This window comes from Lagenorhynchus albirostris, chromosome 14 (genome assembly GCF_949774975.1).
Source record: "Lagenorhynchus albirostris chromosome 14, mLagAlb1.1, whole genome shotgun sequence".
Lineage (NCBI taxonomy): Eukaryota > Metazoa > Chordata > Mammalia > Artiodactyla > Delphinidae > Lagenorhynchus > Lagenorhynchus albirostris.
In genome coordinates this window covers 80,886,311-80,905,409 of record NC_083108.1, presented here as the reverse complement: position 1 = coordinate 80,905,409, position 19,099 = coordinate 80,886,311, and the positions used below count along the sequence as shown (strand labels likewise).

Sequence of the window (19,099 nt, the reverse complement as noted above, 5' to 3'; positions counted from 1 at the left end):
CAAATGAGCTTGTTTTTTTTAAAGCCTCTGACATAATTCTAATCATGGGGGGTGGGGGGAGGTGTGGGATGCATTTTCTCTTATATACACAAAGTGATTAAATGAGGTTTCTGATTAATAAGCAAGGCAGGTGGGCTGAGTAATTGGCGAGAATGTCATTCACAGCCCTCTGCTGGACAGAAATGGCAAAACAAGCCAAGTGTTTTCTGAGACCTTTTCCAGCAAGGGCTCTGGGGTCCTGGCTGGGTTTTATTTAACATGGAGAAAAGGAAACCCAGGCCTGGTCTTCCCTGGGTCCTAACCCCCAACAATTAAAAGTTGATTGCATCATCAACTGCAATTCTACTACTGTCTTTTCTCATCAAGTGAGTGAAGATGACGATTTGCATTTGTCTTTGTAAAGCCACGCCAGGACCTCACTGTTCCTCTGTATTAAAAGAAAGGGTCAAGAAAGCAATGGGCTTCTGGGAAGCAGATGGCACAGTGACTCCAACCATGTGGGCAGGGTTCTTGTCACGAGGCAATCGTCTCCAGCACACTGATAATGGCTGTTTTACCTAGAGCTCCCCTGTACCAGATGACATGCTAAGAGTTTTAAAAGGCTTGGGAATTCCCTGGCGGTCCAGTGGTTAGGACTCAGAGCTTTCACTGCCAGGGCCAGGGTTCAATCCCTGGTCAGGGAACTAAGATTCCGCAAGCCATCCTCACAAAGTCACTCTGGAGGGACAGTATTGTTATGCCTACTTTACAGATGGAAGACTGGAGGCTCAGCACATTTAAGTCCCTTGTCCAAGGTCACTTGGCAAGGAAGGGATGCATCTGGCAATGTGAACCCCTTTACGTCTGAGGCTAAGGCATAAGGCTTAGATCATCTATGTGCTCCCGCAGCCTCTCAAAATCAAAGAGTTAGGGAACTTTATAAAGTTATGTTGTGGTTCATCTTTTCATGATGAGTAAATGTTATTCTGTAATCAGAAAGAAATATATAGCTATTTATGTCCTTTTCTTAAATTTAAAGTATGGGCAAAATAAGTCTAATTAGGGCAGAAGAAAAAAAATGTTACTTTTTGTTTCACCAACACAAAAGGACTGTTAAAAGTAATACATGCCTGGGACTTCCCTGGTGGTGCAGCAGTTAAGAAGCCACCTGCCAGTACAGGGGACACGGGTTCGAGCCCTGGTCCGGGAAGATCCCACATGCCGCAGAGCAACTAAGCCCGTGCACCACAACTACTGAGCCTGCGCTCTACAGCTCACGAGCCACAACTACTGAAGCTCGCGTGCCACGACTACTGAAGGCCGTGTGCTTTAGAGCCCATGCTCTGTAACAAGAGAAGCCACCGCAATGAGAAGCCTGTGCACCGCAATGAAGAGTAGCCCCCGCTTGCTGCAACTAGAGAAAGCCTGCGTGCAGCAGCAAAGACCCAACGCAGCCAAAAATAAAATAAATAAATAAAATATTAAATTACTATAAAAAAAAGTAATACATGCCCATTACTTTTTTTAAAAAAAAGCAAACCAATCAGTACAAATGAGACTATAAAAAGAAGTAAATCCACCCCCATCCTTGATCCTAGCTCTCAGTTCTTTTCCTCAGAGGCAGCCAGTGTTTCCAGTTAATTGGCTCTCCCCAGAAACAATCTATGCATGTACAACATACGTGTATACCTCCAAAAGGGTTTTTAAATAATTTTATAATCATCTATAGCTACTTTTTAATTAATTAAGTACCTGTCAACTGTAGTAAGCACAGTGATACCCTCCTTCTGCAAATGAACCAGTTTACAAGGTGTGATGTGGGGAAAGCCCAAAGAGGTGGAGGCAGACGGTGGTGGGCGGTAAATGTCCCAGACAACCAGCTTCCCTTCCATTGTCGCCGACAGTATTTGGGTTAAATTCAAATGAAAGACTGACTGGCTAAATTTTCCCACGAGCTTGTTGAATGTCTGCATTTCAAGAGACAGGTTATGAGTTACCTTTGGTAGTAAATATAAAACAAAACATTTATCAACACGACGTTTTATAATGTTTTACCTAAATATAGTTGGAAAAAAATAAAGTAAAAAAGAAAAAATCATTTAAAAAAACCTCCCCCATGGATTGCCATGATCAGGCAGTTCTGAACCTCTGAAGGTTTGCTAAGAGCAAGTGAAGGGTTATATACGGGCTTAAATGAAGGAGTGATTAATCATCATTTATATCTGTTCAACTTCTCTTACTGAGGTTTCAGAAACTGATAAAGAAACTAATGTTTGTCGTGGACAAAGCATGCTCCAGCTGTAAAACATTATAAAACAATTCTCTCAGTTTATTTTTGATCATAAATTATTTTCCCATCAGTGGAAATTTAAGTGCTGTATATAGAAATGCCCCAAGACTTCTTATTAAATGTGTGCTACGTAGGATAAGGCACTAGGCCATCTTCCTTAGACAGTGTCTTAGAGATGAAGTATAGAAGGAACCCAGAGCAGTGAGTGAACCCTCACTGAATGTTTACTGAATGAATACATGAAGGAAACTCGGCGATCTGTCATATGATACAGTAAGTCTGCTGCCTGACTCTCTACTTAGGCAGAGAAGATCCTAAGGTGGACCTCTTTGACTTGAACACAAGAGGGTCAGTAGAAGCACAATTGGTCAAGCAAGGACATCACATTCTTTCTAAGAACAGCCCTGTTTCAACACGAGGCATTTTTATCATTTCAAACTGCAGCCGATCCTCATTCTTTGTGGATTCGGTATTTGTGAATTTACTTACTTTCTGATATTTATTTGTAGCCCCCAAGTCAATCCTCATGGCACTTTCACAATCATTTGCAGATGTGTGCATGTGCCGAGTGGTGAAAAACGTGACATTCCCAGCTGAGGTCAAACAAGGCAACTCTGTGCCTTCTTGTTTCAGCTCTCAAACGAGAGACAAGTGTCCTTTTCCTAGCCTGTTTAATGTGATGTTCTAAATTTTTTTGGTGCTTTTTTTTTTTTTTTTTTGTGGTACACGGGCCTCTCACTGTTGCAGCCTCTCCCGCTGTGGAGCACAGGCTCAGGACGCGCAGGCTCAGTGGCCATGGCTCACGTGCCCAGCCGGCATGTGGGATCTTCCCGGACCGGGGCACGAACCCGTGTCCCCTGTATCGGCAGGCGGACTACCAACTACTGCGCCACCAGGGAAGCCCTTTTTGGTGCTTTTTGTTGGTGATTTTGGTATTTAAATTGGCTCCTGACTATGGTACTGAAATGCTGTCTAGTGCTCCTAAGCCCAAGAAGGCTGTGACGTGCCTTACAGAGAATACACCTGTGTTAGATAAGCCTCATTCAGACAGGAGTTCTATCTAGTGAGTCCAACATTAAGGAACCAACATTATATATTAAATATGGTGTCTTTAAACAGAAACATACATAAAACAAGGTCATGTATCTGTCAGTCAGTGAAAGTACTGTGACCCTAGGCTGGCAGGAGCCTATTCCTGTATCTCTCCTAGGAGCAATGATTCAGCATCCGCTAATTCAGGTCTACAGAGACCTTACAGAACATAACTGCTGCAAATAATGAGAACTGACTGTATTTTTTTTTTGATACTTTGATGTATGAAAAGCAAAGTTTGCAGACAGGATAATCTTGCCTTGTGTCCATCGTCTTTTGGCATGCCCTCTTGAAAAATAAAGTTTTATTGGTCAAACCAAAGATGAAGAAGGGAAGCAGAAAAATCATTGTCAGCTGCACAGTGAGAGCAGGTTATGTGAGTATCAAAAGCAGAAACTGCTGCAGGAGACAGGACTCGAGGTCCACCTCAGGTGCAATCACTCAAGGAAAGCAGGAACGATAAAACGTTCCCCCCAACACCTGGCTCACCACCTTTCTACTGGCTCTGAAACATCTAAATACCCAACATCATCTTTTAAAAATGGTCCTATCGGGCTTCCCTGGTGGCGCAGTGGTTGAGAGTCCGCCTGCCGATGCAGGGGACACGGGTTCATGCCCCGGTCCGGGAGGATCCCACATGCCGCAGAGCTGCTGGGCCCGTGAGCCATGGCCGCTGGGCCTGCGTGTCCAGAGCCTGTGCTCCGCAACGGGGGAGGCCCCCACGGTGAGAGGCCCACGTACCGCAAAAAAAAAAAAAAAAAAAAGGTCCTATCTATCTACCCATCCATTGACTTATTTTTGGCCCTGCGTCTTTCAGGATCTTACTTCCCCCACCAGGGTTGGAACCCATGCTGCCTGCATTGGGAGCACCGAGTCTTAACCACTGGACCGCCAGGGAAGTGCACCCAGTATCATTTTTATTGCTCTGAAAACTGAGCAGCTTAAAGGGATTCACTCATGTTCAACTACTTTACTTATTTCACCCCAAATTAACTTTCATCTTTTGTCATGTGCACACATACATTATAAAAATCATCACTTTCTTGGGTATATTCTCATGGTAGTAAACTTTCTTTGCCATTTATTTATTTATTTATTTATTTATCTATTTTTAAAATATTTATTTGGCTGTGCTGGTTTTTAGTTGCGGCCCGAGGGATCTTTGCTGCCGCGTGTAGGATCTTCAACTGCGGCATGCAAACTCAGTTGCAGCATGCAGGCTCTAGTTCCCTGACCAGGGATCGAACCCAGGTCCCCTGAATTGGGAGTGCAGAGTCTTAGCCACTGGACCACCAGGGAAGTCCCTGCCATTTATTTTTATCCATATTATTTTGAACAATCCGTCCATTATTTTTAACTGGCCATTCAGTATGGTAAAGGACCTAAGTAAAAATTTCAAATTATTTTGCAATATAAAGATACATACAAAGAGAAGCCCAAAATGACTAAGCTGACACACACATATTTATTCTCCACAGTCAGACGTAAAAAAAAGCACAACAGGCATACTCACTTTTTCTGTTAAAAGTGGGGCACTGTGAACAAGTATATCTCCCTCTTCATACTGATAAGCACAGAAAAAAAAAATCACTACTAAAAAAAGACTTGGTTTCCAAAAGAAGAGCTACATAACAGCAAAAATCAAAACAAATGCATCTGAACAGCATCAGAGCTTTGCAATTTCTACAGGTAGGATAACCTGCTGTCTCTAGGGACATCTAGAAACATTCTGAAAAAAAAGTAAATACATAAAAACGCCACAAATGATTGTGATTAAGTGGTAGTTAATGCAAATCTGAATTCTACATTTATAAGGCTTTGAAGCTATAATTAATACCTGAAGGAATGAATATCACTGAAAATCAGCAATTCAAAGCGTTTTTGTTTAGCATTTTTTTTATTGAGGAAAATTCACTTAATATAAAATTAACCATTAACCCTTTTAAAGTGTAAAATTTAGTGCCATTTAGTACATTAACAATACTGTGCAACCATCATTCCCTCTAGTTCCAGGACACTTTCGTCAGCCCAAAAGGAGGGCCTCTATCCATTAAGCAGTCACCTCCCATCCCCCCCAGCCCCTGACAACCACCATTCTGATTTCTGTCTCTATGAATTTACCTATTCTGGACAGTTCATATCAACAGAATTATAGAGTATGTGGCTTTTTGTGTCTGGCTTCTCTCGTTCAGCATAATGTTCTAAAGGTTCATCCACGGTGTGGCAGGCGTTTGTACTTCATTGCTTTTAATGGCTCAATAATATTCCATATATGGATAGACCACATTTGGTTTATCCATTCATTAGTTGATGGGCATTTGATTTGTTTCTACCTTTTGATTATTGTGAATAATGCTGCTGCTATGAACATTTGTGCATAAGTATTTGTTTGAACACCTGTTTTCAATTCTTTGGGGTATATACCTAGAAACTGGTGGGTCATATGGTAATTTTATGTTTAACTTTTGATATTTTTTTAATCTCATGATTTTTCCCTGTGTCAGTATACATATGACCAATCTGTTAATTCCTTTTTGAAAGGGAATAAAGTCCAAGATCTTGAAAAATCCTTGATCTTGAATATATTTTAGACCTTAAATATATTCACATAAATATTTGCCACATTACTTTAAAAACTTAAATGAAATTTAAATTATCTGCTTCTGATTTAATATGCTAATTTCCAATGGGACTAAAATAAATGCTATAATTAAATCAAAACATTTTAATATATGTTTATTGCTTTCTAAGTAGATACTATATTGTTACATTACCAAAAGATCTGTACTTAAAGAATAAATACATACTTGTTTATACATTTAAAACAAATGAAAATATTTGTACTTACCCACATATAATATATTGCTTGTGTTTTACTATTGCTCACCAATTCTTTATTATTTGTTGGATTAAAAGTAAGGTAGCTCTGAAATATAAAGTATGAAAATATGTTACATTATAATACATTTTCTGTTTCTCTCTGGTTAAGCTGAATGTTAAAGTTAAATTATTTTATTTTATTTTATTTTTTTTGCAGTACGAGGGCCTCTCACTGTTGTGGCCTCTCCTGTTGCGGAGCACAGGCTCCAGACGCGCAGGCTCAGTGGCCATGGCTCACGGGCCCAGCCACTCTGCGGCACGTGGGATCTTCCCAGACCGGGGCACGAACCCATGTCCCCTGCATCGACAGGCGGACTCTCAACCACTGCGCCACCAGGGAAGCCCTAAATAATATCTTTAATTAAATAACTGAGTAGGAATATAAAACAGAAAAGACATGGGGGATTTCCCTGGTGGTCCAGTGGTTAAGACTCCACACTTCCACTGCAGGGAGCACAGGTTCAGTCCCTGGTCAGGGAACTAAGATCCGACATGCCTCGTGGCATGGTCAAAATAACAAAAACAAACAAACAAAACAAAAAAACAAGAAAAAAAAAAGACATGGCATTTTGTAAGCAATAGGAATATAATTTAAATACTGAGTGTTAAAATTAATGGTCTCAAACGTGTTTCCTTTCTTATTTAGTCTTATTTATTATAATTCATCATCTATAAATTGGAGCAAGCAAAAGTAAACTAGTATATTCACCAATAACCTTTATTCTGTGTCCTTTTGGACAAAGACTGCTGTGTATTCATTTCTAAATTTAACAGGGCCACAAGGGAACTTGGAATGAATGCAAAATATTGGAAGGGGGTTCTGATTCCTGCCAAGATGGTGTGTAGCATGGGTTGCCTGGCTCCCTCCCCAAAAATCAACCCTGCAGACACTATAGAAGTGAAGGAAACCTGAAATGCAGAAACTAAGTAACAAGTGAGAAATCCCTGGGGAGACAAGGCATAAGTCTTGAAATGATATATGCATGGGAGGCGGGCAGCTGCAGCCTGACATGGAGGGCTGCAGGAGACAGATGAGAGATGGGTTGGAGAAATGCTTCGTTTGTTTTTTAAAGATTTTTTTGGATGTGGACCATTTTTAAAGTCTTTATTGAATTTCTTACAATATTGCTTCTGTTTTACATTCTGGTTTGCTGGCACTGAGGCATGTGGGATCTTAGCTCCCCAACCAGGTACCAAACCCGCCCTCCCTGCATTGGAAGGTGAAGTCTTAACCACTGGACTGCCAGGGAAGTCCCAAGAAATATTTTTTTTTCTTTGATTTTTTTTTCATCTTTATTGGAGTATAATTGCTTTACAATGTTCTGTTAGTTTCTGCTGTATAACAAAGTGAATCAACGATATGCATACATATATCCCCATATCCCCTCCCTCTTGCGTCTCCCTCCCACCCTCCCTATCCCACCCCTCTAGGTGGTCACAAAGCACCAAGCCGATCTCCCTGTGCGATGCAGCTACTTCCCACTAGCTATCTATTTTACATTTGGTAGTGTATATATGTCCATGACACTCTCTCACTTCGTCCCAGCTTACCCTTCCCCCTCCCCGTGTCCTCAAGTCCATTCTCTACATCTGCGTCTTTATTCCTGTCCTGCCCCTAGGTTCTTCAGAATCATTTTTTTTTAATCCATATATATATGTTAGCATATGGTATTTGCTTTCCGAGAAATGCTTTTTAAGTTCCATTCCTGCCTCTCCCACCCCATGTCCTATTCCTTGCCTGTTGACTGCTGCCTCATTTCAGGAATGTAAACTACCAATGCCAATGTCAGATGATCAATTTCAGGACAACACAAAGGCCTGGGTGGGGTGAAGAACTTGTGAAAGCAAGTGCATGGATGAGGCCTCACAAAGGCTGAAAATCAGCCTCAAATCACCTCAATCTCTGATTAGATCAAGGCGACCACTTTGCCAAAGCCCTCTAAGAAGCGAAAGTAAGTCTTCCTTCGAGTAAGTTATTATCAACCTGAGCCTCAAATTATTCCTATGCTTTTTAAAGCACAACATCTAGCATTCAATGAAAAACAACCAGGCATAGGCAAGAGACATGTCCAAATGACTGAAAAACAAGGGAGAAAAGTAATCTACAGAAATAGACCCCCAGGAGATCCAGGTATTTTTTATGGCTGAGTAGTATTCCATTATATATATGTACCACATCTTCTTTATCCATTCATCTGTTGATGGACACTTAGGTTGCTTCCATATCTTGGTAATTGTAAATAATGCTGCTACGAACACTGGGGTGTATGTATCTTTTTGAATTAGTGTTTTTGTTTTTTTTCAAATATATATCCAGGGGTGGAATTGCTAGGTCATATGGAAGTTCTATTTTTAGTTTTTTGGGAAACCTCCATATTGTTTTCCACAGTGGCTGCACCAATTTACATTCCCACCAACAGTGCACGAGGGTTCCCTTTTCTCCACATCCTCTCCAATATTTGTTATATTGTGGTCATTCTGATAGGTGTGAGGTGATATCTCACTGGGGTTTTAATTTGCCTTTCCCTGATGATCAGAAATCAGATAACTCTATTTTTTTTAAAAATCAAGTGGAACTTCTAGATCTGAAAAAAAAATGGTTTAAAAAACACAAAATGGAAATTGAGTTATTTTTAGTGAGGTGGATGGACCTAGAGTCTGTCATACAGAGTGAAGTAAGTTAGAAAGAGAAAAACAAATACCGTATGCTAACGCATATATATGGAATCTAGAAAAATGGTACTGATGGACCTAGTGGCAGGGCAGGAATAAAGATGTAGATGTACACAATGGACTTGACAACACAGAGGGGGAAGGGGAAGCTGGGACGTAGTGAGAGAGTAGCATCGGCATATATACACTACCAAATGTAAAATAGATAGCTAGTGGGAAGCAGCTGCACAGCACAGGGAGATCAGCTCAGTGCTTTGCGACGACCTAGAGGGGTGGGATAGGGAGGGTGGGAGGGAGGCTCAACAGGGAGGGGATGGGGGATACTAACAGAACATTGTAAAGCAATTATACTCCAATAAAGATGTATTTAAAAAAGTGAATAAAGCGTAGGGTGGGAGGAAAATAAAGAATAAAAAACAAAGGACTTCCCTGGTGGCACAGTGGTTAAGAATCCGCCTGCCAATGCAGGGGACACGGGTTCAAGTCCTGGTCTGGGAAGATCCCACATGCCGTGAAGCAATTAAGCCCGTGCGCCACAACTACTGAGCCTGTGCTCTAGGGCCCACGAGCCACAGCTACTGAGCCCGCATGCCACAACTACTGAAGCCCGCGCGCCTAGAGCCCATGCTCTGCAACAAGAGAAGCCACTGAGATGAGAAGCCCATGCACCACAATGCAGAGTAGCCCCCGCTCGCCACAACTAGAGAAAGCCCACGCACAGCAATGAAGACCCAATGCAGCCAAAAATAAAATAAAAATAAAAAATAAATAAATTTATTTAAAAAGAAAAGAATCCGCCTGCTAGTGCAGGTTCGAGCCCTGGTCCAGGAAGATCACACATGCCGTGGAGCAACTAAGCGTGTGCGCCACAACTACTGAGCCTGCACTCTAGAGCCCACAAGACACAACTACTGAGCCCACGTGCCACAACTACTGAAGCCTGTGCACCTAGAGCCTGTACTCCGCAACAAGAGAAGCCACCGCAATGAGAAGCCCGCGCACCGCAACAAAGACTAGCACCCACTCGCTGCAACTAGAGAAAGCCCGCACGCAGCAACGAAGACCCACGGCAGCCCAAAAATAATAATAAAAATAAATAAATAGGGCTTCCCTGGTGGCGCAGTGGTTAAGGATTGCCTGCCAATGCAGGGGACACAGGTTCGAGCCTTGGTCCGGGAAGATCCCACATACCGCAGAGCAACTAAGCCCGTGCGCCACAACTCCTGAGACTTCACTCTAGAGTCCGTGAACCACAACTACTGAAGCCCGCGTACCTAGAGCCCGTGCTCCACAACAAGAGAAGCCACCGCAATGAGAAGGCCATGCACTGCAACGAAGAGTGGCCCCCGCTCTCCTCAACTAGAGAAAGCCCATGCACAGCAACAAAGACCTAATGCAGCCAAAAATAAAAATAAATAAAAATTTTAAAAATAAATAATACATCTTTAAAAGAAAATTATGTTGGGTGAAAGAAGCCAGAGCCCTCCACAAAGAGTCTATTTCATAAAATTCATTAAAATATGCAAAGTAACATTAATAAACAGGAGAGTCGATGTTGGGAGATGGATAGAGGGAAGAGATCATACCTTGAAGGCCATAGGGAGGAGTCTGGGTTTTATTCTAAGGACAAGGGAAGGTATTGAAGGATTCTGAGTCAGGGAGTGATATGATATAATCCGTTTTGCTTATTTAAAAAATATCACTCTGGGGCTTCCCTGGTGGCGCAGTGGTTGAGAGTCCGCCTGCTGATGCAGGGGACACAGGTTCGTGCCCCAGTCTGAGAAGATCCCACATGCCGCGGAGCGGCTGGGCCCGTGAGCCATGACTGCTGAGCCTGCGCGTCCGGAGCCTGTGCTCCGCAACGGGAGAGGCCACAACAGTGAGAGGCCCGCATACCGCAAAAAAAAAAAAAAAAAAAAAAATATCACTCTGACTGCTGTGGGGAGATTGGCAAGGGTGCAGCAGGGTGCAGCAGAGATCAGCTGGGAGGATGCGGAGGTCATGCAGGCAGAGGTGACTGTGGTCTGGACTAGATGGTGGCAGTGCAGACAGGGAGGAGAGGAAGGAGTCCAGCATCGACCTTGGAAATAAATGGTACTTACAGCCATTGGGATGAGATACCCAAGAAGCAAGCATGTCAAGAAGAGGAAGAGGCAGAAGAAGAGCTCCCAGAACCAAACCCTGAGGAATGCCAAGATTTAGAAGGTGTAAAATGAAAGAAGAAGCCACAAAGGAACCTGAGAAAGAACGGCCGGGGAGACAGCAGGAGAAGCGTCTTGTGACCCTACTGGGAAGGGTGGGATGAGGGTACAACAATGTCCGTTTGATTTGGGAACACCAGTGACCGTGATAAGCATAGTTCTGGTAGAGCTGTGGGTGGGTGGAGGACAGATGAAAAGAACAGAAATGTCCACCAACAGAGGATGGATAAATAAGTTGTGTGACACTCAAAGAACAAAAAACTGTACAGCAGTGAAAGTGAATAGGAATTACAGCTCAAGAATCGACATCAGTGAATCTCAGAAACAATGCTGAGCAGATGAAGCAATTAGTCTGATTCCAAACATAGAAAGGTCAAGAACAGGTAAAATGAAAGAAGACAGTATTGAAGGATACATACATCACTGGGGAAAAGTATAAAGAAAAGCACAGGCAGGTATAACACAAAATTTGGGATAATGGTTAACTCGGGAGCAAAGCTTGGGATGAGATCGGGGAGGGGAACACAGGGGTTTCTAGGGTTTCGGTAACATTCTATTTCATGATCCAGTGGTGAGCACACAGGTACATTTTATTTTCTTCCTTAAAATGTACACATTTTGCATGTATGCCTTATTTAGCAATAAAGTGTAAAGAAGTCAACTATTTCTTGCAAAAAAAAAAAGTAAATGAGACAAGGAAGTAGAGAAAGCAAGTGTGGACAGTGCTTCTGAGAAGTTTCCCTGGGAAGAGGGGCAGAGGGCGTAGCTGGAAGGAGACGTGGGGTCGGAGGAGTTCTCTCAGGACCGGTGGTCCTGAAGCGTGTTTATTCTCAGTAGAGGGAGAGTTGACAGCTGCAGGAGAAGGGCCCTGAGGCAGCCAGCGGTGGGGGGGGGAATCTAGTGCGCCGGCCCTTCGCCGCAGTCAGAGGGGAAAAGAGAAGATGGCGGGGTTGAAGGTGTGTTGCAGGCTGGGGAGGGAGAACAGGCCCGTGTTTGTATCTGATGGCTTCCATTTTCTCAATGCAACACGGGGTTGGGGGCGGTCACCCGCTGAGCATGGGAAGCAGGGAGTGGGGAGGTGGGACGAGCAGGTGTGAAACTGTCGTCTCTGGAAATGAAAAGTGTCACAGCCGACCAGAGCGGCCAAGCCAGGCCCAGAGCCGTCTTGAAATTCGTGACTGAATTGCAAGTAGGATGAATCCGCTGGGTTGGGTGCTTCTCCCCAGCTGCATTCAGCCCACTGGGGTCCAGGTCCAGAGGAGGCTGAGGGTGGGGCTCACCCAGAGCTGGGGGGGCTTGTGTGGTGCTGTCCGGCAGCACTTCCCGTTGGGGTGGAGGTGTTCTAACACCTGTGCTGCCAACAATGTAGCCACCAGCTGCATGTGGATAATGAGTGGCTGAAATGTGGCTAGTGAAGCCGAGGAAATGAATTTGTACTTTAACTTTAATCAATTTCCATTTTTGTTTGTTTGGGTCACGCCACGCGGCTTGTGGGGATCTTAGTTCCCCAACCAGGGATTGAACCTGAGCTCCCTGCAGTGTAAATGCGGAGTCCCAACCACTGGACCGCCAGGGAATTCCCGAAATTTCAATAGCCATGTGTATTTAGCAAAGTTGCAGTATAGAAATCAGTTGAAGTTCTATACACTAACAATGAACATTCTGAGAAGAAAATTAAAAAAACAATTCCACTTAATAATAGCATCAAAAAAAATACTTAGGAATACATTTAGCCGAGGAGGTGAAAGATTTGTACGCTGAAAACTACAAAATGCTGCTGCTGCTGAAAGAAATTAAAGAAGACGTAAATAAACAGAAAGACAGGGGCTTCCCTGGTGGCGCAGTTGTCAAGAATCCACCTGCCGGGAGATCAGCTCGGTGCTTTGTGACCGCCTGGAGGGGTGGGATAGGGAGGGTGGGAGGGAGGGAGACGCAAGAGGGAAGAGATATGGGAACATATGTATATGTATAACTGATTCACTTTGATATAAAGCAGAAACTAACACACCATTGTAAAGCAATTATACTCCAATAAAGATGTAAAAAAAAAAACAAAGAATCCGCCTGCCAATGCAGGGGACACGGGTTCAAGCCCTGGCCCGGGAAGACCCCACATGCCACGGAGCAACTAAGCCCGTGCGCCACACCTACTGAAGCCCGTGCGCCTGGAGCCTGTGCTCCGCAACAAGAGAAGCCACCACAATGAGAAGCCCGTGCACCGCAACAAAGAGTAGCCCCTGCTTGCCACAACTAGAGAAAGCCCGCATGCAGCAACAAAGACCCAACACAGCCATAAATAAATAAATAAGTAAAATAAATCTATTAAAAAAGAAACAAATAAAATAAACAGAAAGACATCCATGCTCGTGGACTGGAAGACAATGTTGTTAAGATGACAAGACTACCCAAAGCAATCTATAGATTCAATGCAATCTCTATCAAAATCCCCAACGCATTTTTGGTAGCAATAGAAAAACCCATCCTAAATACCCAGGTATGGCTGGTAGCTTTGAGAAGTAAGGAAATTGTGGGGGGCACTTCCCTGGCGGTTCAGTGGTTAGGACTCCGCGCTTTCACTGCCAAGGGTGCAGGTTTGATCCCTGGTCGGGGAACTAAGGTCCCACAAGCCATGCGGTGTGGCCAAAAAAAAAAAAAAACAAGGAAGGAAATTTTTTTGAGGGAGCAGAAGGAATGTTGGCGGAGGGAGAGCAGGAGAGACATAAAGCTGATAATGATGTGTGCCTTGCTGAGTCCAGTCACCCAGACCCCCTGCTTGGGTTCTGGTTCACACAAGCCATGTACATCCTTACCACAGTGTCTGGTACACAGTAGGTACTCAATAAATGCAGGTGAATGACGGCTGCGAGCATGAATGAGACGATGCAGAGCAGCACAGTCAATGCTCTGGGTGCCCTCGGCAGGTCACCTCATGCAAATCGAGAATAATAACTCCCCTATATGAAGAGCAGTTCAGAACATGCTTCTAGAATAAGAAAGGCTGCTAGCTGGGTGAATTTAGACCAGTTATTTGATAGTTAATCGTAGTAATATGAATCCCACAGTAACATCTTCTCAGCATGTTTGCACGGATTACATGAGATACTGTATGCAAAGAACTTAGCACAATCTGGCACATAAGAGGTGATCAAAAAAATTAGCGAGGCTTCCCTGGTGGCACAGTGGTTGGGAGTCCGCCTGCCGATGCAGGGGACACGGGTTCGTGCCCCGGTCTGGGAAGATCCCACATGCCGCGGAGCGGCTGGGCCCGTGAGCCATGGCCGCTGAGCCTGCGCGTCCGGAGCCTGTGCTCCGCAACGGGAGAGGCCACAACAGTGAGAGGCCCGTGTACCGAAAAAAAAAAAATTAGCTATTATCATCAAAAATAAAATGAGATCATGGACAGGAGTTTTTTAAAAGCTCTTGGACACCGTAACAAAGCTCCAGTAAAACAAAAAGTAGTTTTGAACTGCCTTCAGTGTACCTTTAGGTGGATCTTCACAGGCTCGAAATGAACTCACCTGAAAACCATACTCTTTGGGAAGGTTAAGAGTGCAGGCCGGTGTTTCCACCGCTAAAGTCCACCTCCAGATGCAAACTTTCTGTAAGTGATGGCAGACAGAGGAGAGTGAGAAGATTCCTGAAGTGTACTGGAGGAACCTACACCTCTTGTGGTAAGCCAGTGACCTCCGCTAACTAAGCAAAGCACGGTGAGCTAAGCCGCAGGCAGGGAGCCCCTGACCGGTCACCCCCCCTCCACCCAGAGAACCACAGAAGCCACATGGCCTGAGCAGGAGCCCCTGACCGGTCACCCCCCTCCACCCAGAGAACCACAGACGCCACACAGCCTGAGCACAGCTGCTTGCGGGGACACTTGTGACGGCGGGCCAGCCGCTGAAGCTGCCGTGACAAGCCCTGTACCTGGATCTCAGCGTCTGAGATGGTCGCCAGGTACTTGGCATCGTGGGTGATGGCCATGGCCCTGATGCCGCCACCTTCTGGGCAGCTGTCGAATATCGTGTGCACAGGAATGCTGCAAGACAGGACGGGGGACACCCAGGTCAGGAACAGAACAGCTACGGAGAAACAAACGTGGTCCACCCACATGATGGAAAGTTGCTCTGCCATAAAAAAGGAGTGAAGCACTGACACAGGCGACAACACGGATGAACCTTGAAACCATGGTGCTGAGTGAAAGAAGCCAGACACCAAAGGCTACAGATTGTATGAGTCCATTTATATCAAACCTCCAAGATAGGCAAATCCATAGAGGCGGAAAGCAGGTGCGTGTTTTCCAGAGGGTAGGGGAGCGGGATGTGAAGGCTGATGGTTTCAGGGTTTCCTTCTGCGGTGAAGAAAATGTTCTGCAACCAGATAAGAGGCGGTGGTTGCACCACACTGTGCATATACTAAATGCCACTGAGTTGTTCACTTTAAAATGGTTACTTTTATGTTATGTGAATTTTACCTCAAATTTAAAACAAAAACTAACTCAGGGCAGCACGTAAACATGCTATTTGTTCTCTCCTGGAGCTCTAGTCTCTCCTTCATTATCGAGCGCTGATTCTGTGCCAGGCGTGAAGGATGAGAACATGAAACAAGACGTCTAGGACACCATCCTAGCTCTCAGGAAAGCCGGCGTCCTCCTCCAGAAGGGGGAGTGTAAACAAGCACAGGCTTTCTCGACAGCACCTTCCCTGCATCTGTCAAAATCCTCAATGCACAGACCCTAAGACTCGCCAATTCCACTTCTACAACTTTTTTTTTCTAGAGAAATAATAGCAAAAGTAAACAGAGATAAATGCCAGTTCATGTTTATCGTGGCACTGCTTTAATAGCAAAAATCTGGAAACATAAATATCCATTAATATGGGATTTGTTTAAAAAATATCATGGTAAACCATACAATGAAAAAGCATGCCACCTTCAAAACGAATGAGGTAGATTTGGGAAAGTGACCAAAGTTTTGTGGAAAAAAGCAAATAGCAAAACAGTAGACGTAGCATCATCCTGAGAGAGAGAGAGGAAAGAGAGAGAGAGAGAGAGAGAGAGAGAGAGAGAGAGAGAGTGTGTGTGTGTGTGTGTGTGTGTGTGTGTGTGTGTGTGTGTGTAGAAAAAAGTCTAGAGGAATGAACTCCAAACTACATGGTGACTCTGGATATAGGTTTGGGTGAAGGGGGACTTACTTTTTTTTTTTCTTACACGTCTGTATTGTGTCACTGGCAAGACTTTAGAACTGTAAGATGCAGACAAAGCCTTAACACATGCAGAATTTAATTAGATGATATCTGAATACCTGAGAGAGCCAAAGAAATGCAAGAAACAGCTGAAGCAATGATGGAAGTAAGCTGTGATGTGGTGGGGGTCCCCGACTCCCACTGGAAGAGTGGGTGGTAGGAAGACTTAATCCCGGAACGCAGGCTATGCAGACCCCCCGTTGGTTTTTCATTATGGAGACCTTGTTACAGCGAATATACACAGGCCTCAGTATGTCACACAGGCCTCAGTATGTCACATCAGTGTCCCAATTGGCTGGAACCAAGTCTGTGCCCTAGCTGAGGACCTGTCTGGTTCTCTGTCACTTGAGATATTTTATCCCACTGAGACGTGGCCCCAAAAATTGCCTTGGGAAGGGAGTCCTAAAGTTGTTGGGAATGACATAATGACGTTCTTCGTGGGAAGGTGTATCTCATCCCCAGGGATATTTAGAATTAAATGCAGAGAAGATAAGTCAGTTGGACCTGTACTCTTAACATATTTGTGAAAAGAGAATTTGTTCCTTTTTTTAAGAATGGGTCATGTTTAAGAGAATTTAACATATTAGAGTCTCTAACAGATTAATTTGTGATTCTAATTGAAAGTCTGTAGTTGATTTAGACTTGTGATTTTAAATTCAAATTGTATTAGGTTTATAAACAATACTTGAACACTTAAGAGAACTTAGGACTTGCCATATTTATGTCTAATTTATTAGATTTACAAAAATTACTTAAGTACTGGTGAAGGATTTATTTATCAGACTACTAAAGAACTTAAAGATGAAACTGAATATATTCAATTTCTAAATGCAGTTTAAAATGTTTAAAAGGAGTTAATAAAATTTGTGAGACCAAACATTAATCAAAGCCCCCTTATAGGCAATTGCAAAAATACGCTAGATTTACGGAGTAAGATTTAAGTTGAACTAATATCTCAAGGAAGAAGTACCGTTTATCACTTTAATAAGGTGGATATTAATTCTAAAACCAGAGAATCCTTTCTGGGTTCCCAGAGTCATCATTTGCAATATCATAAAACTCATATGGACATATCATTTTAATTGTTAACCACAGATACACTTCACTTTGTAATTTTAAAAAATGACTGCCAGAGTCACCTCCGGTCTAGTGGGGGAGACAGCTCTATAAACAAGAAAAAAAGCAAAGGATAAACACTGTTTGAATGGAGGCCAGCTCTGCCTGGGGCAGGGGAGCTGTCAGCAAAGGCTTGAGAGAAGAGAGGCACCAGAGGGGCCCATCCTTCCTGCCTCAGGACTTCCTGATGCAGGAGATGACTTTCCCTCGTGTGTGTCAGGTGGATGTGCCATTTCTTGCAGCTGAAAAGCATGTAATCGCTAGAGATGACCGCTAGGCAAGCAGACGGGAATTTGATTTTGTGGGGGAAGTGTTCGCATGGCTAGGATGTGAGCGTGTACTCCCTGTAACAAGGGCTGAGCTGACAACGGGCAGCAGGGGAGCCCGTTAGGATTTTGCCCATGGGAAAAGACCACGCTCAAAATGTTGTAGAGAAAAACCATATGATGATATATGATGATGGCCATACATGTGTATTTTTTTTTTGGCCTCGAGGCAGGCAGGATCTTAGTTCCCTGACCAGGGATCGAACCCTTGGCCCCTGCAGTGGAAGCACGGAGTCTTAACTACTGGACCACCAGGGAAGTCCCCTTACACATGTGCATTTAAAACAACATCAGGGGGCTTCCCTGGTGGCGCAGTGGTTGGGAGTCCGCCTGCCAATGCAGGGGATGCGGGTTCGTGCCCCGGTCCGTGAAGATCCCGCGTGCCGCGGAGCGGCTGGGCCCATGAGCCATGGCCGCTGAGCCTGCACGTCCGGAGCCTGTGCTCCGCAACGGGAGAGGCCACAACAGTGAGAGGCCCGCGTACCGCAAAAAAAAAAAAAAAAATCAACAGATGAATGGATAAACAAAATGTGTTATATCCATGCAATGGAATCTTAAACAGCTAAAAAAAGGAATGGAGTACTGATTCATGCTACAACATGGAAGAATTTTGAAAATATTATAAGTAAAAGAAGCCAGACACAAAAGCCACATATTGTATGATTCCACGGACATGAGATGTCCAGAATAGGCAAATCTTTACAGCTAGAAAGTAGATTAGAGGTTGAGGGGAGGGGAGAATGAGGAATTTATTAGTTCAGATTTTCTGGTTGGGTGCTGTGAGTGTTCTGGAAATAGTGGTGATGGCTGCACAACACTGTGAATGTAATTAATGCCAGTGAATTGTATATACATTTAAAAGTGGTTCAGTGTCACGGAGGCTGGGTTGAAGAGCGAAACTGCAGTGGGGGAGATCGGTCAGGAGGCTACTGCAATGGCCCAAGCAGGAGAGGGTGGGCAGAGGCAGTGGATGTGGGTTCAGAAGTTATTTGGAGGTGGAGGCGCAGGACTTTTGGACATTTTAGCAGGAGATGCCCACGGGACATGCAGGTGGACTGTCCTCCAGCAGCTTCCCCATCAGCAGACAGGAAACACTGAGACGGCTGTTGAGAGTAAGATGGCGCAGTTTCAAACCCTGGCTCTGCTCCTGCCTGGCTGGAGAACATCACCAACAGCATCCTCACGCCCTGAGGCCACAGCTAAGGAATGGCCAGAGGAGGATGAGGCTGAAAAGAGTCTGAGAGGGAACAGACAGCAAGCAGGATGAGGACCAGGGGACATGGTGTCAGAGGGGCCAGGGGAAATGAT

General features: G+C 44.2%; 1 protein-coding gene across 2 annotated transcripts in view; it reads right to left on the bottom strand.

Annotated features, from left to right (window-relative positions):
- Positions 1 to 19,099, bottom strand: part of CFAP251 (cilia and flagella associated protein 251) — an 80,408-nt gene that overhangs the window by 47,829 nt on the left and 13,480 nt on the right. For both annotated transcript variants that reach the window (XM_060121514.1, XM_060121513.1), the window contains exons 6-10: positions 15,034 to 15,145; positions 14,634 to 14,714; positions 6,210 to 6,287; positions 4,875 to 4,925; positions 1,732 to 1,946 (exon numbers count right to left, since the gene is read on the bottom strand). In XM_060121514.1, the coding sequence (XP_059977497.1) occupies positions 1,732 to 1,946; positions 4,875 to 4,925; positions 6,210 to 6,287; positions 14,634 to 14,714; positions 15,034 to 15,145 (537 nt within the window). The remainder of the gene's footprint in view (positions 1 to 1,731; positions 1,947 to 4,874; positions 4,926 to 6,209; positions 6,288 to 14,633; positions 14,715 to 15,033; positions 15,146 to 19,099) is intronic.